Below are 26,293 nucleotides of genomic sequence, written 5' to 3' on the forward strand. Positions count from 1 at the left end.
AGAGTTCAAACGACAGGCTAGGGATTTAATTTGTGTTTGGTTATAACATGAAAAGTTCACAACACTTTCCTTGCACATTGTATTTTTGTTAGTTTTGATTCGCATGGGTCAAAAGCAATAACACAAACTTCGTTAAAACACGGTGTCAGACTTGAAATAGTATACACTCTTAGTGATATGCATTTTATCTCATTTGTTATTCGTAGAAAATGCATGATGTGAGAATTTCGATTTTTAATGGTAAAATGTTATATTTGAAGTCCGGAATGAAGTTGATAATAACAAGAGATGTTTGTAAAACACTTATGCCCCCCTCCCTTGGAAACATCCACAAGAAAATAAACGGACACTGCAAATAAATGGAATTTTTTAAGTCCAAGGGGTATAACTCTGTCGAAAATTGCTCTATCATACCCAATATCGAACTTGACCTAGATATTATCATAATAAACCAGTATACCAAATTTCATTCCAATATGTTCATACTCTGCGAAGAAAATGAACGGAAACGGCAAATAACTGGAATTTTTCTACGTCCAAGGGCCATAACTCTGTCGAAAATTGCTCAATCGTACCCGATATCAAACTTGACTTAGATATTATCATGATAAACCTGTATACCAAATTTCATTTCAATATGTTCATCCTCTGCAAAGAAAATGAGCGGAAGCTGCAAATATTAACTAGAATTTTTCTACGTCCAAGGGCCATAACTCTGTCGAAAATTGCTCGATCGTACCCAATATCGAACTTGACCTAGATATTATCATGATAAACCTGAATACCAAATTTGATTCCAGTATGTTCATCCTCTGCGAAGAAAATGAGCGGAAACTGCAAATATTACTAGAATTTTTCTACGTCCAAGGGCCATAACTCTGTCGAAAATTGCTCGATCGTACCCAATTTCGAACTTGACCTAGATATTATCATGCTAAACCTGAATACCAAATTTCATTCCAATATGTTCATCCTCTGCGTAGAAAATGAGCGGAAACTACAAATAACTGGAATTTTTCTACGTCCAAGGGCCATAACTCTGTCAAAAAGTGCTCGATCGAACCCAATATCGATCTTGACCTAGATATTATCATGATAAATCTGTATACCAAATTGCATTTCAATATGTTCATCGTCTACGAAGAAAATGAACGGAAACTGTTGGTGGACCGACCGACCGACAGACAGTAGCAAAGCAATATGCCCTCCCTTTTTCGAAGGGGGGCATAAAAATTTGGAAAACATCTAACAATAATGATTTACTCATTGTAACATCTTTACAAAATCAATAGTAATGAGCCATATACCGATTAAAATCAATAAAAAGTACTTCATATATACAACTTTGAAGGGACAGTTATGTTACAATTGATAACTATATCTATAAGACAATAAGTAAAGCAGATCTGAATGTGTTAATAAACACTTTTAACCCGGTCCCCAATGTGAACCTTTTCTAGTTCGTACATCAAATAAATGTATTTGCCAAAACATTGGATTTTATAAAAGTTTATGGAAAATTATATGTAGTTTAAATCTGTAAAAAAAAAAGAAAATAGACTTGATTTCAGTTTTAAAATCCGAAACATGAATTATCACATCAGCCATCTTTTCCGTTGTCTTCATCAAGTCCTTGTGCAAAACTGTAGCTCATCACAGCGAAAAATGTTCTCCATGCACTGTGAACCTCTTGAGTGAAATCGTCCTCTAGATGCTTTTCAATTGTACATAACAGTGCATTTCCAACAGGCTGAAAAGGAAAAAAATGTCATTACAATAGGTGTGATCCTTCATTAAAAACGTGTTAAACAACATCGATATTATCTGCGAATGAACGGAAAGAAAGTGATCAGCAGATGTGGTTCTAAATGCGGAAAATGTGTTAATTATCCACGTTTTGTTAAATCAATGTTCGTTAAAAGCAACTGTAATCTGTGTTGACCACATGAACAGCTTTTTTTTACTCAAGATAATTATATCTCTCAAGTTTTGTTTGGCTAAGGTTAAAAAATGACTGCCTATTTTATGATATAATACTACATGTATTTGATTTCATTCGAGGCATGGATTAACCTGAACACAATGTAAAATTACCATTTAAGTAGAATTGTATAATAAGGTCCTTGATTACTTTCTGATGTTGTACATGTACATGACAAATAAAAGACAATGTAACAAAGAGATGCCCTCACGCTGTTTCACAAAGCTCGCAACGATCTTCCTTAATTGGTCGTTACTGTTCATGAAATCAATGTTCTATTCAATATTTTATTATATAGCACTAGCCAAAATATACAGTACGTGAACTTGTAATTTTTTTCCCAGGATGAAGCCGAATCATTAATTAAGTCAATTGAACAGTGACTGAATATTACTGAAATGATTGAGTGGTAGTGTTCTCCCTTTAAGTCATCTTTCTATACCTTTCTGTTAACAATTATTCCATCTTGTGATTTAAGAGAGATTTATGTGATTCTTCCACTTTATAACCCGCATATCTACTAAACAAGTAGTTTCCAAGTTTTTATTGCGTATTATGAAGTGGAATCCGAATAACTGTTTACATATGCAGCTTAAAAATGACATAACAGTATACAGATATGGCGTATCCCATCATAGAAACATACGCAATGTTTGATCATATTCAAAAGTGTACTATACATGTTTATTCATCCGCTGAAAAAAAAAGCAAAATTATCCTTGAAGTTCGTTCTTGATTGAAAATTTGTTGAAATATTCATTAGAAAAACATTTCTAAAGAAGACTATTTGGCGTTCGTGATTAGAAAGAATCAATTTGTTATGTTGACCTTCAATTTTTCATCTACACAGAGTTATCTTCAAGTTGGTTATTTATTCACACTGGCTACAAACATGCCATAGTATCAAGAATGTATTATTTTGTTTTGATTTACACTTTTTGAAATAATATATTGCAATGATAATATTGTGAACGTACATGTAAACGGAGGAAATGCTTCGATGTATTCTTTGATAAATGAATCAATGAGTCCACTATGTACGTTAACATCAAATCAAGAGGTCATATTTTCATTTTAAATATGACGTTTCACTGAAAAGTTTTTACGATGTTTACGCAAATAAAAAAAAAATAGTAGAGACAACTGTTAATTTTTATACACTTTTTAAGGTCGTTACCTCTAGATATTCCTTTTTAGCCCCATATCCTTGATGTTTCACTCCCAGGTCTTTAAGGATAGGACTGAGGCTATCTAAGTCATCAATATGGTTAACAGCATCCCCGATCACGGTAAAAACATTTCTGACGTGGCTTTTAAACATTGGGCTGTCAAAAGGTGCCCCATTTACTTTCATAAAAGAAAATAATGTTTTTAGGTGTGGATTGTCCTGAAGAAGCCTGAAAAAAAGAAACACAATTGAATAATCAAAATGTGATTCATATATCTACGAGCGCTTGCTGCATGGCGACAAATATATGCAACATTTAAGGCAGCTAATCAACAAATTCATAGAAACTCGTCATCTGACAGAAATGTTGACTTTAATAATGAAGAGATAAACACCGATCTTGCAAATGCATTCCCCACGGGGAAAAAAATTCAAAAGTGCGAATGCATTTGCCAGCTTAAATGAGACAGAAATACATATCAACATATCATAATGATTATCTTAGAATTTCGAGAAGAAACTGTTAATTTGTGACAAAACATTAGAAATAATTATTTATCCATATTAATTTATCCAATAAAGGGAAACGATTTATTCGAACAAATTTTTCTCAAGATACATATCTATATAAAAAACACATGGCATAAAGTGCTGAATAAATGGAAAGTAAAATACAAGAGTTCCTATTTTACTTATCAACACGTATCTATCAGAAACCGAAGCAATATTGCAGTGGAGATATCCTGTTTCGCTGTTATATAAGAAAGGGGAAAAACCCCCAAAACATTGTACTTTTGACGTAAATCAAATTTCATCGACCTTTCCTATATATCAATTGTATAAAATTTGCATAGCTAATAATATTTGGTCTCCTCAAGACAGCAACGTTAAACGAGAACTACCTCGCGGCGTTTAAATTTTCAGTGTCAAATGTAAATACATTTTTATCAGCAAAGATTGCGTTTGTAAATAAATAACAACTGTCACTCTGTGATTAACTCTTCGTTAACACTATCTGATGCACGAGAAAGTAAAGGGTGAATATGTGAAGGATAAGAGGTTGTTCAAACATTCCAATACATTTGCAAACACCGATCGACGTCCTTCAAAATGTGTGCCTGATGTTAGATGACTTCAACATTTTTATTTACTGCATAGTTCTTTGCTACCTAAGCTTTGTAATTGGTACGCAGTAAGCTTACGCGTAATTTTTTGTAGTGGTAGAATTTTGAGAGCAACAAAGTAAATGCCCTTAAATTATAACTGTCAGTCGAGACACACATGAAGCTACTCATGTATTACGCACTTTAATAAATCATTCTTTTACAAAATATTCCATGAAGACAAGAACATTACTTTAATAAAAGTCTTTCAGGTTTTGTAACCATGTGCAAAGAATGTTGAATATTTTACAGTTATACGTGTTGACATGGGAATGCCGATAGACAAATGCCGAACTTTTTTTTTTAATAAAACGGATTATAGGTTTTTTCATTATCAATGGGGTTTTAAAACAAAATCTAGAGCTCTGTACTTACACTTTGTACATATGTGATCCAGTGTCTGAGAAATCTCCTCTAGAAACAAATAAATTCCACGAATCTTTGACCAGTCGCTTCTCGTCCTCTGAAATCGTCGTCAGCGCCATTTTATTTGACGTACAGCCCATAGTTTTCTCAGCTGTCAAGAATAAGAGTCCGTTTAATTGTACTAATTCACCCATCTTTGATTTTATTTTCAGAACGAGTGCGTAATTCGTACAAATGTTCCTGGTATATATACTTCGTGTTTTACTATTTGGGCTGAATTTTTACGATATTTTATTCCAAACTAATGCATTATTTGTCTGTAAACAACAACACTGTTGTTGGAACAAACACGCACTCGGTATGTTTAAGATAAACTGATCGAGAAATAAGTGCAATGCCCCGAGGAATGAGAATATTGGAAAAATGTCAATTTGCAATTCTGCTCTGAAATGAATTTTGTACAGCTCTGTTTCGTAAGAGGGTTGGTGAAAATTCTAAGCATGTATCGTTTTTGACAGAAGGATTGGCTTTTTGTCAGGTGAAAAAAATAGTGGTAAATAATGATATGCAAAATAGAAAAAGAAATGATTGTTCTTGGTGAAATTGATCATAACTTTTATGTAATACATCTCTAATGATAGATAATGCTTAAAGAGTCTCAAATGTAAAAAATAAATAAATAAAAATGGGAAAACACCTGTATACATGTATAGAGCTACGAGTAATAATGTCACAGTAGTGTACCGTGTAATAATCCATGAATAAACTTATTTATTTTGTCATTTCATTTTCATTTTAGCATGGCAATAAATTAACAGGTTTTTTTTTTTTATTATTTTCATAGTTTGATTTTCGGAGAAAACGTGAATCTCAGAAACGCGGTGGAACATGGACATTAGAATACAAGTATTTATGGAGTCACGCTCTCCGGTGAACCATCCGGAATATGAAGGTAGAAACATTAATTGAAGAAGATACCGCGGGTTATATTTTTTCCACAATGACCTCGACCTTCATAACCCGCATGAATCATCCAAGAGTGCATTTTATCGTTTATATTTTTATCTTACTTTTCACAAAGTTATGAATCGATCGTAAAGAGTAAGTAGAAGAGATTAAGTTGTTATTGTTAAAATTATGCATCAGTACGTTAGATAAAAAATATTGCCAAGTCGCCTAGTATAAATAGGAATTAGAATCTGACATCATCATGACTATAAGCATATTTCATGCAGGTACCGTAAAAAATTGAGGGAATCGTACTTGGTGGATGTAAATATATTGCTATTAAATCTTATTGCGTACTAGTATTCATTTACTCATCGAGGCTTAATATTTAGGTTTAGTTTGAACTTCTATTACATGTAATATATAATGAATATCTGGCTTAAAATAAAATGAAGTCTGTTACTGATTTTTGCTTATAGATCATTCTGTTAGAAACTAAATTAAAACAATCTCTACGTGGATAATCACGTCTTAAAAAAGAACATATCATTAGTTTACCAATTTAAATATTTGAATAAGATCTATTTTTCCTGTCCGATGCATTGGTTACTACACTGTACGACATCCCCGTTTATCAAGTTATTAATTCTCAAATGAAATGTTCAGGGTGTTCATTCAAACTTGATTTCCTCTGAAAAATTTAAATATTCGGGATTTAAAGCTCGTTTAAAAAAATGTAAATAAAAGACGCCCGGGAAATATTGTGCTCAATCACTATCTATCAAAATGTTCCTAGGACAGATTATAGCACCCACATTTTTTAACCTTTTAATATTGATACTTTGTATAAAATAGCGTTTTGCATGTAAAAAAAAATGATGTTCAAAGATCAATCATCCTTTGTAACGAATATTGGCTATAAAAGTCACAAACACCTGCGAAAAGAGACGCATGCTCAACTTTTATTTGTTAAATACAATTAAATTTACATGTACTAAATAAATTGAAAGCGACGCATGTGGCAAGTTTTAAAGTTAAATTAATAATCAGATTACCTGTTATATTCATCTTACACTCGACTCTTTAAACACGTGGGGTTTTGAACTGTTTACCTATCCTCCTGCCTACATTTCAACTATACATAGTAGACGATATCGGTACATGTGATACCTGAATTTAATTGAATATAATTTATGAATTGAAAAGTAATATTGAAATTCACAAAGGTTAGGGTCCACGGATAAATAAATAATTACTAAATATTCATGTCAATAAAACAACATGTGACTTAACACAACATAAATTGTCCTAAATGTAATTAAAATATGTGGATACTTGTACGACGCCCATTAAACATTCAGTTTCAATATTAGAAGTAGTTTAAAAACACAGATTGTAAAAATCTTGCAACTATTTGAATTCTGAAGTTAAAGAATCTTCAATTAATTGTCAAGATAAACAAAATGCAACAAACAATTCACCTTAAGACTTGCCCAGTTCCTGTATTCAACGGAAAAAACCTGAAGTTTCGTAGAAGTCGTATCTTTTCTTCCTTAAAGCATCTACATGTAACTGGTCTTGCGTCAAATTTTCGTGATATCATTGCCTATAAGGCTTAAATCTAAATTTAATTACTCTTAGCTTTGGTCCGTTATTTCAATAACGAAGTGTACCCCTCTTAATTCCCTCGCCGGTCCATGATCTGGTGAAGATTTTTATTGCTTGCCATCCTTCCAACCCAATACACAAGCCACTGCTAAGTGTACTTATCCCCGGTTTCAATCCAAATTGTAAATTTTTAAATAAGAAAGCCGTGTATGGAACTTAGACGCGCGAATTTAAAATCGATTTTCTCCGCAAACATTTTATTGGTAGTACGTTAGTAATAACACGACTTTACAATGGTTTTCGTGTTTGGGTTGTCGAGAGATAATAAAAATATACAACTAGTACATGAGAAAATAATGACCTACTTCTAAAACATCTGATAATACAACTTGACCTTGATAAACATAAATTCAAATTTTTATTTCGAATTATAAGGAAAAAACCCAACGAATATATAAATGTATAATACAGGTAACTTGGTCAGTAATAAGTGTTTATAAATGAACCAAAACACAATAAATTATTAATCTGAAACCACTTATTTTTAATCGGGTTGTCCTTTTGACTAAATCCTTGGCCGAGTTTTCCTCCTACATATTTATAGCACAAAACGAAAATTGTTTCAGATTGGGTGTGACGGTAGGGGAAAGGTACTGCTTAATATGCAATACTCTCAGAATGCTTCTTTGTATGGCATATAACTTAAAACATAATTATTTGTTATTCATTAACATAATTGAGATTTGGGTAGCTTTTCATAAGTAGCAGATCTACATATGATACTTTTATATTATAGTCGTAATCAACTCACTTGCCTCTGTATATTTCGTTATATGCATGTGCACTCCAGGCTCATAAAATAAATTTAAGCGGGTTTTTTTCCTACATGTAACAAGGGTGATCTGCACGTGCATTCAACTCAATTCACAAATCAGCTACCGTGTTTATCAAACTTTCAGGCTCAAGTAAAGAGACGACACAAGTAATAAATATTCTAAAGAATGATGATTTGTTTGTTGTACGTCTTCTCTACAAAATATTCAGAGGAGATAAAATTAATCCGTTCAAAACGAACGTTAATTTTTGTGCGCTGTATATTGCACGCCTTTGTATGAAGAAAAGGGGGGTACAGCACTTTACACATTAATATAATTCGTTTAAACTGAAATTAAAACACAACTGCATGGCTGAATATTAAGAGGACCATCGCAGCTAAATGAAAAAACGAACTTTTTTATTTTATTTCAAACACGTGAGTGTGCCATATCTCATAATTTTGTTCTTTAAGTCAATTTTCACTGTTTTATTTTACCACTGTCCCAAAACTGAATTTCAGGTAAAAAAAAGAAGAAGCTGTTTTAAATAAAAACAACTTGGTCTACTACATCCCCACCCTCTCAACTCTACTTTATTCCCCGTTTTATGCATACATGTACACATTATTTATTCATATAGACTGTTCCATTATTTACAAATTAATGTATAAGGTTGACAGCTCTTAAAGAAATTAAAAATGCGTTAGCGTACTATGCATATTTATTTTGATATTTTGAATATACACTGACTTGGATCCGCAAAAGTGTGTCCACCCCCTTACTCTCATTTATACTTTTTTGTGCTAGTTTATCGAAAATGAAAATATGTTTTTAATTAATTTACAAAAATAACTACTAACATTTGTATAAGGTAAAATTCAATTATAGCTTATGGACACCACAATATCAAAAGTATAAGCAGTTACTCTAGTGCAGGCATGTTTGTGTTTATTGGCAATATGTCATGATTTATAAGTATAGATATATATGTGTGTACGAAACCGGCTTTTACCATGAAATAACAAGAGAAAAGCTGTCAATGTGACAGCAAACCGGGTTTTCTTTTATGTGAACTGTATCCATAATCCTATCAACACGTATCCAGTGAAATGGAGTACCCTATATGCAATATTTTGCCAAAAAATGACTAAGTTCAAAAGCTGGTATTTTTTTCAGAAATCATCAGAAATCAAAATCCTAGCAATATGCACACCTCTGATATATGTACAATTGATCTGCAAAAGAACAACTTCCTATCTTAAAAACTGTAGGAGGAGTTATCCGTACAATGAGGGTACCCTATATGCAATATTTTGCCAAAAAATGACTAAGTTCAAAAGCTGGTATTTTTTTCATAAATTATCAGAAATCAAAATCCTAGCAATATGCACACCTCTGATATATGTACAATTGATCTGCAAAAGAACAACTTCCTATCTTGAGAACTGTAGGAGGAGTTATCCGTACAATGAGGGTACCCTATATGCAATATTTTGCCAAAAAATGACTAAGTTCAAAACCTGGTATTTTTTCGATAAATCATCAGAAATCAAAATCCTAGCAATATGCACACCTCTGATATATGTGCAATTGATCTGCAAAAGAACAACTTCCTATCTTAAAAACTGTAGGAGGAGTTATCCGTACAATGAGGGTACCCTATATGCAATATTTTGCCAAAAAATGACTAAGTTCAAAAGCTGGTATTTTTTTCATAAATCATCAGAAATCAAAATCCTAGCAATATGCACACCTCTGATATATGTGCAATTGATCTGCAAAAGAACAACTTTCTATCTTAAAAACTGTAGGAGGAGTTATCCGTACAATGAGGGTACCCTATATGCAATATTTTGCCAAAAAATGACTAAGTTCAAAAGCTGGTATTTTTTTCAGAAATCATCAGAAATCAAAATCCTAGCAATATGCACACCTCTGATATATGTACAATTGATCTGCAAAAGAACAACTTCCTATCTTAAAAACTGTAGGAGGAGTTATCCGTACAATGAGGGTACCCTATATGCAATATTTTGCCAAAAAATGACTAAGTTCAAAAGCTGGTATTTTTTTCATAAATTATCAGAAATCAAAATCCTAGCAATATGCACACCTCTGATATATGTACAATTGATCTGCAAAAGAACAACTTCCTATCTTGAGAACTGTAGGAGGAGTTATCCGTACAATGAGGGTACCCTATATGCAATATTTTGCCAAAAAATGACTAAGTTCAAAACCTGGTATTTTTTCGATAAATTAACAGAAATCAAAATCCTTGCAATATGCACACCTCTGATATATGTACAATTGATCTGCAAAAGAACAACTTCCTATCATTAGAACTGTAGGAGGAGTTATCCGTACAATGAGGGTACCCTTTTGGCAGCCGCCCGCCCGCCCGCCCGCCCGCCCACCCGCCATTTTCACCATTTTAATAACCGGATTTTTCCGTTGGAAAACCCGGTTAAAAAGTTTATGCTCCATTTACCTATTAACGGTAACTTCAATCCGTTGACATTTCTGGAGCATAAAATTTGGTTACATGAGAAAATATCTAAATCAAAATCAACCAGTTTTTAAATTGCCCAAAAATAAGTATAAACACAAATACGAGCAGCATTTTAAGAGTCCTTGACAACCCGTGACTTTTACTTGTTTATGACAATACGTCACAACATGGCAATTTCACTCATTGTAAAACTGTTTATGCCACCAATGTTGAGTGTCTATAACTGTAGCGCAGTGCACGTTGTTAAAACTTCGATCTGTTAACCCGTAGGTCTCGAGTTTAGCATGGACAGCTTTCGTTTTTGAGTGAAAAGCGATTCATTTTAAAAATTGGACCCTAAAGGTAGTTTATTACATCGGTGCTTTTTACTTTTTATGACATTACGTCACAATCTGGCGATTTAAATGTTTTGTTAAGATTCATTGATTCTCTGATAAGAGATGACTTCCTAAACAAGAGAATAGCTGTAAATGTGACAGCTAACAGGTATTTCTTTTGTGAGAAGAGTTCTTTATTTGTAATATTTTGCAAAAAAGCTGGTATTTTGAACACAAAAATTATCAAAAAGCAAATTCCTTGTAATATAAGCATCTCCGATATTTGTAAAATTAAACTGCATAACAAAATGATTCCTTTCTTGAAAACTTTAGGAAGAGTTATATATCCGTACAAAAGGGATACCCTGCATGGAATATAGTCATTTCAAGCATATCTTTTACAACATATACCATAGTATAGCCTCGCATTGAAATCTTATGGCATAACATTGGAATCTCAGACCATAGTATTGGAATAGCATACCATAGATCCAATAGATTCTCATTCGTTATTGCATACCATTGCATCCATTAGGATTTTAATCTGTTTTAAATTCTTTCATTTAAAAGAATAAATATTCACATTGCAGATTAGTGGTAAAATTCGGCCTCTTTATATCTTACTTCGAAATGTTTGGAACTCTCCTGTGTATGGAGGTTTTTTTGTTCAAATCTCATAGCATAGCATAAATAATATATCATACAATGTATAATTAATCCCTTAATTTCAATTCCTCATGGCAGAGCATAAAAATCTCATAACATTGCATTGAATCTAATAGCATATTATTAAATGCGCATACCATAGCATATATAAAACAAGAGATGTTTGTAAAACACTTATGCCCCCCTCCTTTGGAATCATCCACGAAGAAAATGAACGTAAACTGCAAATATTTAAAAATTTTCTAAGTCCTAGGGGCATAACTCAGTCGAAAATTGCTCTATCATACCAAAATCAAACTTGATCTAGATATTATTTATATAAAATACTAAATTTTATAATTAATTTCATATCAATATGTGCACCGTCTGCGAAGGAAATGAGCGGAAACTGCAAATAATTGGAATTTTTATACGTCCAAGAGCCATAACTCTGTCAAAAATTGCTCGATCGTACACACTATAGACCTTGACCTTGATATTATCATAATAAACCTGTATACCAAATTTCATTTCAATATGTTCAATCTCTGCGAAGAAAATGAGCGGAAACTGCAAATAACTAGAATTTCTCTACGTCCAAGGGGCATAACTCTGTAGAAAACTGCTCGATCGAACCCAATATCAACTCGACCTAGATATTATCTTAATAAACATGTATACCAAATTTCATTTCGATATGTTCATCGTCTGCAAAGAAAATGAACGGAAACTGTTGGTGGACCGACCGACAGACAGGAGCAAAGCAACAAGCCCTCCCTTCTTCTTCGAAGGGGGGGGGGGGGCATAATAATAAAAGATACGCATGAACTGACTGTAAAAACTTGTAAACAAAATGCATATAAAGCATACAAGATGCTTTATTCCACATTTCTTGATGCTATCTGTGTAAAACTTTTTATGGATAACAATGGGTCAGAGGACATAAATGACGTACCACTTCATGACTTTTCACAAATGACACTCAATGATAGCATTCAATTACTTAATGAGGAAGTATTTCTTGTAAGATGCTGAGGACATTGTTGAAGAAATCACAAATGTTTTTGAAAACCCTCAGCATGAGGAAATTTATCGGACCTCGTCAATAGAAAATGGCCATTTTAAGTGTCATCATTGTGAAGTATAAAAGACTAAGTTCTTTAAAAGCACTAAAATCTCGAATCGAATGCATGGCGTTTCTATAAGAAACCCAAAGAAAAAGAAAGAACCCAACAGTGATGAATTGCAAGATTATGTTTTAATTCTATCACTATGCTCCTTTGACAGTGGTATATATATAGGGGACGCAGGACGATGCATAAGTTCTGCCAAGTATGAGCTTCCAATTTATCATAAGACAAACAAAATCAAGTACACTACCTGTTTCATTCATACGACTGCATTATCTTCAGGACTTCTTACCCCTGACCACGATAAGCGCTTTATTGCAAATAGAATTGTTACATCAAAGGTTACAAAATTAATAATATTGCACTTTATGAGTACATTGAAATGTTAAACAGGGACACCAAGGCATCATGTACAAGACAGCAATTAAAAACATTTTAAAGAGTATCCGTCACTTGTAGAGTTTACAAAACAATTTGAAGAGGCTGGTGAATTGGGTCAAAGAAAAAGATTTCTTCACCTGCCTTCTTATGCATCTGATGCCGAGAAGGTTGTAAGGGGTTTATTATAGAAACACGTAATACAGAAAGTTGAAAACAGGAACTAAATGTTAAACACCTGGCTTAGACAGGAATCAAATTTCCAATTGTTCTGTAGGCTTTTCAACTATGCTGCGCCGCCATAGACAATGGTCACCATATGGATGATTTAAAGACTGTCAATTTGAACTGGTTAAGTTTGACTGTTAAGTTATCATGTATTTGTCATAATTTTGCAGGGGACATTTATGAGATTATTATAGTAGCTGCATCAATTATGGTTGTCTCGATGACATATCTTTTGATTACTGGTATATTAAATTCTCTTAGTTTCAGTAGAAACTATCTTTAAAAATTGGCATGTGGCATGCACCGGCAATTGTACATGATAAAGCATCGGGTACAATAATTGTTATGAACAACTTTTTTTTCTACAAATAATTATCTAAGCAACCATATATAGCATGCTTACTTTTGTTGTATTTTAATGTGCTTAATCTGCGTCAAAACATGATATACTCCAATTGAACCGTAGGCACTGACATGATAGTATCGCAAAGAATAGTAATTCGGATTCTGATTGGCTAGGAGTCTGTTTCTAAAATTACAAAGGAAAACTGAACGAATTATTTTTAACCTCGAAGGAAACACATGGATGCCAAACAAGTCGCGGCCCTAGAATTTGTCATAGAAGGACATTATCTTATATTAGGACAGAGTGGTATGGGGAAAAGCTATTTAATCGATAAAATACGTGAAAAGTTTAAAAACTCTGGAAAATGTATATCTGTAACAGGAACTACAGGCATGGCGTCCCTGAACATCGGTGGTGTGTCAATTCACTCGTGGTCGGGTATTGGAGATGGCAGATTTTCTAATGAAAAACTGCATACAAAAATTTTACATGATGAACATTTCGTAAAATACAAAGACAACATACAGAAAAGATAAATATTTTATAAGATGAACTTTACCCATTTTGAATAATTCAAGAGGTCCTTCTCAATACATTTGCGTAAATAAGAAGCCCATATGTGTACCTGATATTAATTAATTAGTTAGTTTCATCCCAACCCCAGCCAAATAAGGGGGGGGGGGCTCTGGATCTTGGTGTTATCCCCCCAGACACATTTCTGTAAAAAAAGTTTGCCCAAAGTTTATTTAAATTATTTATGAATACCATTAAACTATATGTGGCAAACTTTTTTTTCACAGAGTCAGTTGTCGGTGAGATTGACAGGCACTCAGATTAAAAAAAAAACCCTCCTTGGTATTATACAGAATTATAAGCATTGTATGCTGTAGGTTTTTTTTTTAGTAAAATAAGAACCGAGTGACTGTGATTTTTTAAATTGCAAAATACACACAGCCCATTGTAAACTATGTAACGTTAACTATATTGAAAAAAATGTTTGTATTTTTCTTTATATGTGTAAGCTGTCTATTATATAGTTATTCATTTAATTCATAGTTAAATGTTGTATTTAATTCATACCATGACCAAAATCCTTCTTTATGCTCCACTGCAAAATTCACTGTGTTTTCAAATTCTACCGCCTGAAATGTTTTCAAAATCCACTATCCGGTGATTATCTTCTTCTTTCTTTCAACGCAATGAAAATTCCCGAGGTATACCGAAAACCTTGGAATTCACCAGTAGCTAAAAATAGCAGCTAGCAGTGGCTGATGATCAATTCATATTTAATTAACGAAACGTTTATTTTGCAATATTTTATTTTATTTAAACATCATTAGTTTTTTGCAAATTTTAGACACTGAAAATGTATTTTAAATCACGTTATTTTATTTTTTTTTATTCTCTGCGATACTATCATGTCAGTCCCTACGGTTCAATTGGAGTCTATCATGTTTTGACGCAGATTATGCACATTTGAATACAACAAAAGGAAGCATGCTATATATGGTTGTTTAAGTAATATATTGTAGAAGAAAATGGTACTAAACACTTTTGCAGTGCATTTCGTATAAAAGCGAAAACGACTGCAACACACGGGAGGGGGTGGTTTACCTCAATCGGAGTTAAATACCTTGTGTTATTATTATACTATAGGGTAATTTTTTTTCTCAGAAACAAGTGCCTGTGATTAGGCGGACCAAAAAGAATAATCTTGGAAATGCCTTTGAAATCCATACCCATGGTTTTGTTAGAAATAATAACTCTTGTAGGGCTTTCCTTTTCTCGAATCAAAGATAATCTGTTTTCATTATAAAATTGTGCATTTATTGAATTGCAAAATACACGAGTTTGTGGAAATTTATTTTCCCATACCCAAAAGCCCATCAACTAACCATGTCATTGCCATTTCAATGTCATTCGCCACTTTGTTCACAACATATTTAATGTTCCTCTTGTCGGGACATACATACACAAAGGTAAAACCAGGCTTAAAGAGGTTCGATCCTCTGATTTTGGGTAGCCATTTTGTGTCACCTCTAGTCTGGAAATTCCGTGTCATATATGAATTCTACTTGTAAATTCCTTTTTTACAATGCCAAATAAACTCTATTGAATAAAATAGTGAAGAAAAAATTCCATATTTAGAAAGTGTAGTAAGGGACTATATTTTGTGGCGGAAGGTTTTTAAAGAAGAAAATGAACATTTTTCATAACTCAGTTGTTTTAGATTACCCTAATTTTAGCTTTCTTTTTTTCCGTGGAGACCAAATTTTCAGATAGTTTATGCAATTGGATATCTTCATATTGTTTCAAAAAACATATTTCAACAATATTTCAATATTTCTATCGACATATATTGGCATGTTTAAGTGATATTTCATAAAAGTAAAGAAAAAATCAGCTCCAATTTTCCCCTAAAATTAGCTTCTTTCATGCCATATCTCAAAATTTACATAATAGACCCATACTTTTGGTTTTATTTTCTGAATATTTCAGTTTCTTTTGACAAGTCTGTCATAATTTGAGAAAAAGTTTGAGACTTTTAGATTACTTAATTGCATGCTGAATCGTTTATGAATAAAAATAGTATTTTTTCAGTGCAAAAAGGTCAAAATATCAATAAGGTGAAGAAATTGCAAACTTTTTCATTATGATAATTTTAATTTTATTAATTCTAAATAATGTAAATTTGTATTTGATACCATGGTTCATTTCGATAAAAAATTATAGAGGGAAAAGCGATTTATGTGCAATTTGCACTTTCAGTGCAGAAAGGTCATATTAAATACACCGTAGCACCGAAAGGAGCATATACACCCAAAAATTTTGTTTTGAATTTTGGTTTAGAAATGTGTGTAAATATTAAAAAAATACTTTAGAAAAAAACTTAGAGACTTCTGATCGCAGGATCCAACGTCCTTAAAAGAGACAGCTTTCGAAAAAACACGTTTCTGTACTTTCAATGCAGTTGAAAGATGGGTCGCAGTTCTCTAAGATCACCATACTATTTCTAAACGCTTTCTTTTGAACATGTTTATCAGCTTGTCCCCTGAAATATTAGGTTACATTGTGTAAAGAACAGCAGTTGGTGCAATTCATGGGCAATTGTTGACACCATTTAAGCTTATTTTACAATTCTTTGAGCTCTAATAGATTCTTGGTTTACGAAATTAGTTTTGATAGAACGAGATTCATAATTAGTAATAAATGTATAATTTTGTTTACCGGGTATTTATTTAAATAGCTTGTACATGTTACAAAATCTTACTATCGTGTTTCCCACCCCCAAGATGGCGAGATAGTCGGGGAAACCGATAGGAATGAATAACAACTTACCAGGTAGGCGTTAAATATCTTTATATACTTCTATCTAAGTATCTTGAACAAAACGTGCGTCTTGCGTTCTGCAGACTATCTCTCTCTTTATGTTCTAATTCGAACTATCTCAAACGAACATAAAATATTTACAACCTTATTCAATCATAACAACACTGATTATGGGTAAGTGCTCCAAGACTAGCGCATTTCGAACGTAACAAAGAAAGGGGAAAAGAAAAACTGTAAGTTATATTTATTATTGAACACATTCAAATATTCAATGACTGAGACACAGACATCAATGATTTTACATTTTCATGAACATAACCGTCTTTTGCGTTGTCAGAACGCCACCTGCCGTGCTTCTTAAACAGTCTGTCACTCACACCAGCATTAGCAGCCGCAGTAGCGCCCCCTGACCTTAAACTGTGAAGACCAAATTTGGACTTATCCACACCAACACTTTCCAAAGCATTAAGTAATAATTCCCTTGCTCTACTATAAGACAATGGTCCAGAATTTCTTAATTTATATTTACCAGATTTTTTACAAAATGATAACGCCCTGAAAATAAAACAATCAGAATCCGAAGCAATGTCAGCAATTTTCAAATACAATTGTAACATACCATACGGACAAGTAACATTATTTGTTTTAGAAACTATTACATTACTCCCAGTCTTATATTTATCTGTTTTACTCTTAGAGATATACAAAGAAAGATGGTCCTCATAAAATGTAATGTCAGAGCGTTTTAAGTTGACCAGTTCTGAAAAACGTAAAAAAGCTGCATAACTTAATAGACACATACATGAAATTCGAATGTCTGGTAAACTGCTACTTCCGGTCCCGTAACGATTCACTATTTGCTGTAAAATTTCAGAAGTTATTGGTTCTTTCTTGGTAACAGGTTTAGCACTTAAGCGGCGAGCTCCCTCCAAAACTGAAACGACTAATGATGAATGACAAGGATTTTGTGTTCCTGAAATTTCATGAGCCCAAGAAATGGCATAAAAGGCTTCATTAACTTTTGCAACAGAGTTAAATTGTTTTGATAAATTAATCAAATATATGGAAACGTTGAAATCAGAAGCAGGGAAGTGTTGCACTTTAGGACTTTGCGAATAACACCACTTTATCCATGAATTAAAGGCATACCGATATTTACGAAAAGTACTTTCAGATTTGGATTTTTCACAGAAGAACTTCAGGTCCGCCAAATTTTCCCCCGATGTCTGAATTGAGGCCCATCTTCCTGTTTGGAAAACATCTGAAAAATGTAAACACGGAAACATTTGTTAGTCCCTCACATTATTTTATTTCAAATTTGACCATGTCGCTCTGTCCATAACAGGGACCATGTCAAAAACAAATTCCAAGACCATGTCACTAATGCCTAATGCTCTTAGGACCGTGTCTTACACAATATCATCTCATCAGTCGTCATTCTGCAATAGCATAAAATATATACAACAGATACATACAAATGCACAATTCAAGCATCTAACCACGTCACTCAGTACAACAGTACTAGGACCATGTTCAAATCTGCTCATACAGAACAAAGTTTAACAGCCAATAAAGAACCATGAAATTTTTCAGTCCCAAATATACAGTTCTTAGACGTGCCTCTGCACAAAATACCTCTTACATCATTAAACTGAATAACATCTGTTACATAACTTCTATATGTCATATCCGGTCCAAAAATCATAGACCAAAACGGCGCCGATGGCCAATAAGGAACGATCAAAGTACCTCGTGATCTGCAATACATAAGATGCCTTAAACTTCTCAGGTGGCACTAGCCAATTATTATCTGAACTCCAATCTTGAGAAAAACAATCAACTGCATCAGTACCAGGATTCCAGAACAAAGAGTTAAATCTAGGTAATTTCTTATTAAGATAATTTGCAAATCTGTCCACTGTATAAGGGCCCCACATATTATTCATAAATTCAAAAAATTCATCAGATACAGACCAATCATCGTAATCCACTAATTTACTTAAATAATCTGCCGTTTCATTCATTTCTCTGGGAATCCATGCAATATCTAACGAAATTTTTCTCTGCAAACACAAATGAAAAATAGAAAGAGCAATTACATGTAAATCATTTTTCGTGCTACCACTTTGGACAATTGAAACACAATTTTTACTGTCAGTCAATATTTTCACAGACTTCCCACTAAGGTTTTCTTTGTACGAAAATAAAGCAAGCTGAATTGCCTTAAGTTCTCGCCAGGTGGAACTTTGTGCACTCTCTACTTCTGAAAAATTACTGTGAAAGTACTTGTGTGTACCTGATAATTGACATACAGCTCCTGCAGCTACTGAACTAGCATCTGTGCATAAAATAGCAATTGATTTAGAATAATCTGTTATACATGTCCAAATTCTTCGACCAGAACGAAAGTTCTTGCAAAAACTCATGTGAACTATCAAATCTAATCAAACTATCCCATGCAAATCGGGACTCGATAATTTCATAACACTTTCTTGTCATAAGTCTACTAATGTTACCGATCACTGGTCCCATAGAAATAACCTTGCCCGTAAACTGAGCCAATTGTCTTGCAGTAATTTTTGGTAATCTATGAAACAAATCTGCTAAAGTGCTCTTACAATCTTGTATACGTCTCTCTGGAATAGACAAACAAAACATGTTAGTGTTCCATATCATTCCTAGCCATTCTAACATTTGACAAGGTTCAAAAATAGACTTTTCCAAATTTACCAAAAACCCAGCCTTTTCTAAGGAATCTTTAACGAAAAGGCTATCAGATACCCCTTTCTCGTATGATTCAGCCAATCCCAGGCCATCGTCTAAATACAACACAATGTTGACACCCGACTGCCTCCAGTATCTCACCATTGGTCGTAAACACTTTGTAAAAATGTAAGGTGCCGAAGAAAGACCGAAAGGCAAAACTGTAAATACATAAAATAAATTATTCCAAGAAAAACCCAAAAAAGTTTGTTGTGCTGAGCAAATATCTATATGATGATAACCAGACTTAAGGTCAAATTTAAACATATGAAACCCTTTTTGAAAATATTGCAATGCTATTTTCCAGTCTTCAAATTTCACTTTGTCTCTTCTTACAAACTTGTTCAAAACACTCAGATCAAGGATTAACCTCTTCTTACCAGAACTGTTCATTGCTACACTTAGCGGATTTACCACAACAGGTATGAAAGGAACTTGTATAATACAACTTGAAAGTAACAATTCTGAAACAGTGTCAGAAACAAATTCAGCATTGAGTATGGCAGACTTATTATTTTTCATGTACATTTCTTTTGGTGGCATAATAAATGGAATTACATAGCCAGTGCTAATAGTACTGATAATGAAGTCAGATGCATTTATACTCTTCCAAAATTGTACTGCATTTCTTAACCGATGCTTTACACCTTTAGAATCTCTAAAGCTTTCTAAATTTTTCAAATAGATTTGATGTTCAGATATGATATCATTTTCTTTCAAATTACAGAAACTTTCATAAGCCATGAAATCAAAATCGTCATACTTATCATTTACTAACTGATCCCGAACCGCTTGACTGATTGGCGGCGCTGAACAGGGGACAGTGTTTCCTCCAGTGCCCGACTGACTTGCAGTGGAAACAGATGTCGTAGGAAGATGGTTCACGGCGTTTCCCGAAGCCACGAAAAAGCTGCTGTTGACTTCCAGCAGCAGCGGAAGGAATACTGCCAGTAGCAGGCTGAGGAGCGCTGTAGCCGGAAGGGCGTGGTTTGTATGGCTGGAACCTCTTCTTCTCTTTAATAGCACGCAAAGCTCTGTTTTCTGCCTGTCGTAGTTTTTTGTCATCGTCCGAATCAGAGGCGATGTCGTTGTGCTCATATTGATGAACTGTGGCCCACCCTGCTGGAGAATTGTCTGCTATACGGATAAGTTTATTTCGTTTAGACAACTTTGTTATGATGCTATCGAATGCTTCACACTCACTCTTAGATTTTACTTTTTTCTTTAACTTTTGCAAATCTGCGATGATTTCTTCATTGAATTCAAACTGTATTTTATTGCCCGGACTCTTTAATGAAGACGCTATATCTTTTTTAAGTTTTTTCTCTAAATCAACTTCTCTACCTTCTTGGCTGTCCAAAAGCTCCTTCTTGAACGAGTTTAGCGAAGAATCCAAGTAACACTTAAATAGGTTGAAAGTGTCCGTTATATCGGCGGCTGGAGTTGAAAAACTCTTGTCGGTGTCCCCGCCCAACAAAACGCTATCAGAGTCCGACATTGCAAAGCGTGTAAACAGCGCTAAGTCTTGAGCTCGAATAACTTAAAATCACAAAGCATACCAGTCATGCCCTAATAACTGGTCTAACCAGTATTACTACGCGTAAACCACCCTTAGTAAACAAACTATAAATAGCAAACCACGTGCTCGATAAAACGTTGTTTTATCTTTCAACCTGAATTAAATATATATATCTCTATGTGCATGGGCGAACTCATCTGGTGCCCGATGAATCCGTCCCGCACTAAAAATAGTGGGCATAATCACCACACTCCCCCCGATTTTAAGAACCTGACCCCCGATATTACAAAAACAATGACATATACATTAATACAATTTTAACACCTATGATTGACAATACCAAGATAATTAACTAAAACATTGTGATTTGCCATTACTCAGAAAAACAGATATTAATAGTTCATAAATCACGACCAAATAAAAATTACCTGTCAATCAATCACAGGTAATGGCTGTCCGAAATGGAAGCATGATGATCCCAGGCCTTCTCGTCTCTCCCGGTGGTCCATGGTCTCTCATCCATAGCGATCCCTTCGCTGGAAACCAACTTAAAGGAATGTAAAAATATCCTGGGAGGATACACGGCATGTAGAAAGACAGGCGATCAGTATTTCTGGCCCAGCTGCTTTGCGAAGAAGGTGCAGAGGTTCCTTGTCACCGCCTCTGCAAGGTGTTCCACGGATTCTCCGCGTAGGGTTGCCACCAATTGGTAGACCTTTCCAATATGTTTTGGCGTCATTGGTTGGCCAACCCCACATGGCAGGTATGGACTGTCGGTCTCTACCAGTATCCGATCCTGTGGAATAGCTCTAACGCCTTCCTGTTGGGTATCCAACATGCTGCTGACCCTTCCGCTCACCCCAAAGTACACCGGCCTCCCGGTATCTATCCAGAGTTTGATCTGAGCTGGGCCCCTTAAGAAGCAGTGCAGATAGATAGGTGCCTGGATAGACACGCACAACCCATCAAAAAGGGTTATGCAGTCTTGGGTGGTAACTAGACTGCAGCTGTTCTCATCTGCACCTTTCAGATGCAACACCGTATTGGAGGATGGGTCAACTCTACGGAAAAAATTCAGCAAGAATGAACTTTTGCTGGGGGTGATGTTCTGTGGCAGAGTAGTCCAGGCCTATCTCTCCAACAGCCCAGCCCTTGCTATTGCACAATCTCATGGTAGCCACCACATCAGCCCTTGTTGCTCGATATGCCTCCTTCGGGTGGATCCCCTTCGCAATCACCAACCCACTCTCTAACCTCATTGGGATGCGGGCCTCCTCCATTCCATAAACAAAGCACCCACAGGAAATGGTGACTGGCACTAAGGAAGGTCGGCTGTCTAGGGCCGCGGCATTCATTGCTCCTGTAAATGGAGCTGGCATCCGTCCAGGGTGCCAATGGCAGTCCACCACCGCCAACCGGTGACCAGGCAACTCAGGGGGATCACTAACAGGGGGATCACTAGCGGGTAGTTCCGCTTTCACCGGCACACGGTGACCGTCCTGTTCTGGCTCCTGAATCCCCTCTCTCGACACAGAGATATTTGATCTAGAGCGAGAAAAATAGGTATCCCATCTCCCCTTCTTAACGGCTATGTTAATCCCCATTGCCATCAATCTTGGATGGACTAAAAGAGCCACATGGCCGATTCTGCCTTGGCTTATCCCGGCAATCAGTCCACTACTTTGGCTGTCAGGTCCAAAAAGTGTGAGACCCTGTTCAACACCTCCTGCACGGACCTGGAGAACGTCCAGTCCACTCTCCCCAGTCGTCTCTCAACCCACGCCCTCAACCTCTCCAGGGACTTCAATACATGCTCTCTCTGGTGTGTTTGAAAAACCTCAGCGGATAGATCCGCTAGGAAAGACACAAACTCCTCAGGAGTCTGTGCCCCTCCAGCATGATCCCTCCAAATGTGGTACAGCATCGGTGTAGCTCCCGAAAATGTCTCCCTGCAACTGTGTACAGCGCACTTTCTTACTACCCTTTCCCTTTGTGTGGGCTCTCTCCTGACAAGGACGCATGCCAACTTCCACAACAACTGTCATACAGTTCTCCTGTCCAACTGGCTCCTGCAGTCCACCAGCACTCTCCTCCTCGAACATACCATCCTCCTCATCGAACACATACAATTCAAATTGCTCCTTCATCGCTGAATCTAAAATTAAAATATAACATTAGCAAATAAATTATATCCAGGGACACTCGGAAACCAATTTTATATCTTACAAGCTCTAGGTTTTTAATTAGTGCTGATAAAACAACCCAAAACTTTTATAATATTCCCTACTGCCCATCTCTTAGAGAACACTCAGGGCACGTATACCGAGGTATCCTTTCTGCAATTTCAGCAGTAATACCCACACATTCCGGATGAAACCAGTCTCTGCAGGAATCACATTGCACCATTAACCCTTTCGGATTTTGTTTTTTACACACACAATATGACCTCCGTACCTTTAACTGTCCCCGCTTTAGCGGTTTTGTTAAAATAGTTTCATCAACTTTAGTAATACCCTTTGAATGAGACCTTGTACCCCTGAATCGTCCATCAGGCTGTTAGTCCAGAAGGGGCAAAGCAGCTAAAGTCGGATGTTTTTTAAAATTCCGCCGCTATATCGCCCAGTATCCTTTCATGCTTTGTTGGCTATATAGAGAACACCAACACTGCATAAACCTATATACTGTCTTCATTTGTAACGGAAGTTCTCATTGGTTGGCTGAATTTAAAAGGCTTTAATAAGCGATTAAAAGTGTTTCAGTTGAGGCATTGAAAGTCGGCCAGGAACATGCAATGTCGGACGGTAGGAATTTAAAGTCGGACATTTACAATCTAAACCTAAATATTTACCTAAACATGTATTCTTATTTGATTTTGCAACATTTGAATATGGAAACAACATTTTTTTAGGTTCTGAAGTTTTCATGTTTGAGATATACGTTAAATTAAAGATAATTTTTTCCATATCAGCGGCTGTTTCAGACAAAGACATGATTGCTATAATAGTCCTAAATAACTTGTTTCATTTGAAGTGAACCTTAATTAAAACAAGAGGAAATGGATAAGATAAAATCAATTCATCCTATTCTTGTGGCAATATATGTAAAACAAACTTTTAAAACCCAGTCAACATGGCCATGCAGTATATATACCCTGTTTAACCTTCCTTTCGTACAATCTGGTAAGTATATTTAGTTACATGCGGGGTAAAATCTTTTTAAAGTAAACAAACAATTTTATTTCCAATTTATTGTTTAATCAATTTCCAATAATTTATAAGAACTTTGTTTATTTTTTTGATTTTTTATTCCGTGCCTTCACTTCCTTTATTTTCCTTAATTCCAATAATTCCCTTTTCTCTTCAATAACTTCTGTTGCTGTCAAAATTCTGTGGGATGTTTTTGCTTTGCTCTTCTTTGCAGGCTTTTGGGGTGCGGGCGTTGGTGGAAGAAAAATACTTTCCACGGCTTCGTTCCACATGGACTCGACACTTGTTTCATTTACCTTAGAAAGGTTCAAAGATGAGGATGATATCGGTGCAATTTCACATGCTTCAGGGCTGCCTGCGCTTGCAACCACTTCTATTTCTCCAGTGTTAATGAGGGATAGCAATAGATCAGGATCGTCAAGACTCATGGAAGTAGACGCATCGGATTCAAGGGGAAGAATTGCATTATATGATGCAGCAGATTCAAGGGGAAGAATTGCATTAAATGACTCTTGACTAGACTCAGCAACAGCGGACGTTTGGCTCTCTGATTTAGAAAATGATGGATCGTGGGAGGGAGGGAAGAACGTATGTGGTTCTTGTGCATGTTGCACAGTGGTCGCCGTGGCATCTGGGGGTGTTGACAATGATGCCGACGGTTTAGGACGGGGAGTCTCTGTTGCCAAGGAAGAATCGTACATCTCGCTGGAGATCGCATCTCGATTAAACGGCACAATGCCACATGATCTGAAACCATTCATTATGTTTTCCTTGTTTACACCAGACTCCCAGGCCTTTTTAAAAAGACTAGGGAAAGTTTGCTTGTTCACGGCATGATATGGAGCCTGTAACAAGAATTCAGAGCAGGCCGTGTCGTATGCTTTGTTGAAGGGACCAAAGACAGAACGATCAAGTGGCTGAAGTGCATGGGTTGTGTGAGGAGGGAGACAGAATATTTCAATGTTTTCGTGAATGGCCAATTCTAGCAACCCAAGACTCTCGTTAGAAGAATGACCATCTAAGAGAAGAAGTTGGGGGCGTTCGGGCCCACAGTGCTGAAGAAATACCTCCCGAAACCATTTCTCCGCGATTTCATCGTTTATCCACCCATTCTCTTGGAAAGCGAAGATGGTACCATCTGGGGCATCTACAACATTTAAACCATGAAGGGATGCAGAGGTTTTCCCCTTAACAATGATCATTGGGACCATCTTTTCCCCCGCGCCGTTAACACAAGCCATGATGGTTATGTTTGTCCTGTTTTCTGAAACCCTGCTGACAACATTTTTAGCACCCTTTTGTGCAATTACCTTAACTGAGTTATGTTGAAACTGTTTCCCAGTCTCATCACAGTTCCAGATCTGATTAGGTTTATGCTCAAGCTTTAGCTCGGATATTTTTTGACCTAGGTCATTCATGTATCTTTCGACAACCGTGGGATTCAACATCCTTGCCCGAGAATTTCCCAGTTTTTCTGGTTTTCTGATGGCAAGCTCTGGGTGATGTTTTTTAAAGCAGTTCCACCACCCTCTCCCGGGAGCGCCATTTTTGAAGACCGAGACCCGAAGGCGTTTGCATAATAGTGCTGTGCGCTGAAAAAGCTGCGCACGTGAAACTCCCATACCCCTCTTCGAGGCCTCAACAACACTTTCAGCTATTTAATTTTCGACACATTCGGGGAGAGATGGTTTTCGCCCTATATTTGCATCAACTTCTACCAGTAACTTTGTCGGAAATTGTTGATTTGGGGACATGAAATGTCTCTGCAGCTTTCCTAATTGACATTAGATTTGAACGAACTGCCTCCACTGCTTTGACCAGATCAGAATGATGATATTGCATTAATTTTCGTCCCCGCTTCTTATTAGGA

General features: G+C 35.6%; 3 protein-coding genes across 15 annotated transcripts; all 3 read right to left on the reverse strand.

The window, feature by feature from the left end:
- Positions 1-1,246: 1,246 nt before the first annotated feature.
- LOC105341131 (neuroglobin) lies at positions 1,247-7,366 on the reverse strand. 2 transcript variants are annotated; one of them, XM_011447481.4, is made up of 4 exons: positions 7,108-7,366; positions 4,688-4,829; positions 3,159-3,378; positions 1,247-1,750 (listed from the first exon to the last, which is right to left on the reverse strand). In XM_011447481.4, exons 2-4 carry the CDS (start codon positions 4,816-4,818, stop codon positions 1,601-1,603), a joined length of 501 nt encoding a protein of 166 aa, XP_011445783.1. In that variant the 5' UTR covers positions 4,819-4,829; positions 7,108-7,366; the 3' UTR covers positions 1,247-1,600. The 2 variants fall into 2 exon arrangements, with proteins under 2 accessions (XP_011445783.1, XP_011445784.1); XM_011447482.4 differs by lacking the exon at positions 7,108-7,366 and having other exon boundaries at positions 4,688-5,075.
- A 9,160-nt stretch (positions 7,367-16,526) lies between these two features.
- LOC117689501 (uncharacterized) lies at positions 16,527-24,181 on the reverse strand. The gene is made up of 3 exons (XM_034470995.2): positions 23,505-24,181; positions 21,646-23,372; positions 16,527-16,657 (listed from the first exon to the last, which is right to left on the reverse strand). Exon 2 carries the CDS (start codon positions 22,825-22,827, stop codon positions 22,279-22,281), a length of 549 nt encoding a protein of 182 aa, XP_034326886.2. The 5' UTR covers positions 22,828-23,372; positions 23,505-24,181; the 3' UTR covers positions 16,527-16,657; positions 21,646-22,278.
- Positions 17,165-21,337, reverse strand: LOC105320068 (integrase/recombinase xerD homolog). Of its 12 annotated transcripts, XR_010714665.1 has the most exons (7): positions 21,043-21,337; positions 20,462-20,835; positions 19,666-19,859; positions 19,554-19,571; positions 18,085-18,196; positions 17,738-17,908; positions 17,441-17,490 (listed from the first exon to the last, which is right to left on the reverse strand). XR_010714665.1 is itself a non-coding variant. In XM_066087635.1 (4 exons), exons 1-4 carry the CDS (start codon positions 20,466-20,468, stop codon positions 17,196-17,198), a joined length of 1,458 nt encoding a protein of 485 aa, XP_065943707.1. In that variant the 5' UTR covers positions 20,469-20,603; the 3' UTR covers positions 17,165-17,195. The 12 variants fall into 12 exon arrangements, 10 of the variants coding, with proteins under 10 accessions (XP_065943707.1, XP_065943708.1, XP_065943705.1 ...); XR_010714666.1 differs by lacking the exons at positions 19,554-19,571; positions 19,666-19,859; XM_066087635.1 differs by lacking the exon at positions 21,043-21,337 and adding an exon at positions 19,232-19,273 and having other exon boundaries at positions 17,165-18,196; positions 19,452-19,859; positions 20,462-20,603.
- Positions 24,182-26,293: the final 2,112 nt, after the last annotated feature.

Source organism: Magallana gigas, chromosome 6, assembly GCF_963853765.1.
Source record: "Magallana gigas chromosome 6, xbMagGiga1.1, whole genome shotgun sequence".
Lineage (NCBI taxonomy): Eukaryota > Metazoa > Mollusca > Bivalvia > Ostreida > Ostreidae > Magallana > Magallana gigas.

Bases quoted from the DNA above. Each gene is read 5' to 3' on its own strand.
- LOC105341131 (XM_011447482.4), bottom strand. From the start codon at position 4,872: ATGGGTGAATTAGTACAATTAAACGGACTCTTATTCTTGACAGCTGAG. The intron at 3,379-4,687 runs GTAAGTACAGAG...TCTTTTTTTCAG, and splicing joins GGATCACATATGTACAAAGT to GCTTCTTCAGGACAATCCAC. The intron at 1,751-3,158 runs GTAACGACCTTA...TTTCCTTTTCAG, and splicing joins CTAAAAAGGAATATCTAGAG to CCTGTTGGAAATGCACTGTT.
- LOC105320068 (XM_066087633.1), bottom strand. From the start codon at position 20,442: ATGGCTTATGAAAGTTTCTGTAATTTGAAAGAAAATGATATCATATCT. The intron at 19,274-19,451 runs GTAACATTAGTA...TTTTATGCACAG, and splicing joins TTCTATGGGACCAGTGATCG to ATGCTAGTTCAGTAGCTGCA. The intron at 18,197-19,231 runs GTACACACAAGT...TACATTTTTCAG, and splicing joins AGCTGTATGTCAATTATCAG to ATGTTTTCCAAACAGGAAGA.
- LOC117689501 (XM_034470995.2), bottom strand. From the start codon at position 22,827: ATGGCAATGGGGATTAACATAGCCGTTAAGAAGGGGAGATGGGATACC.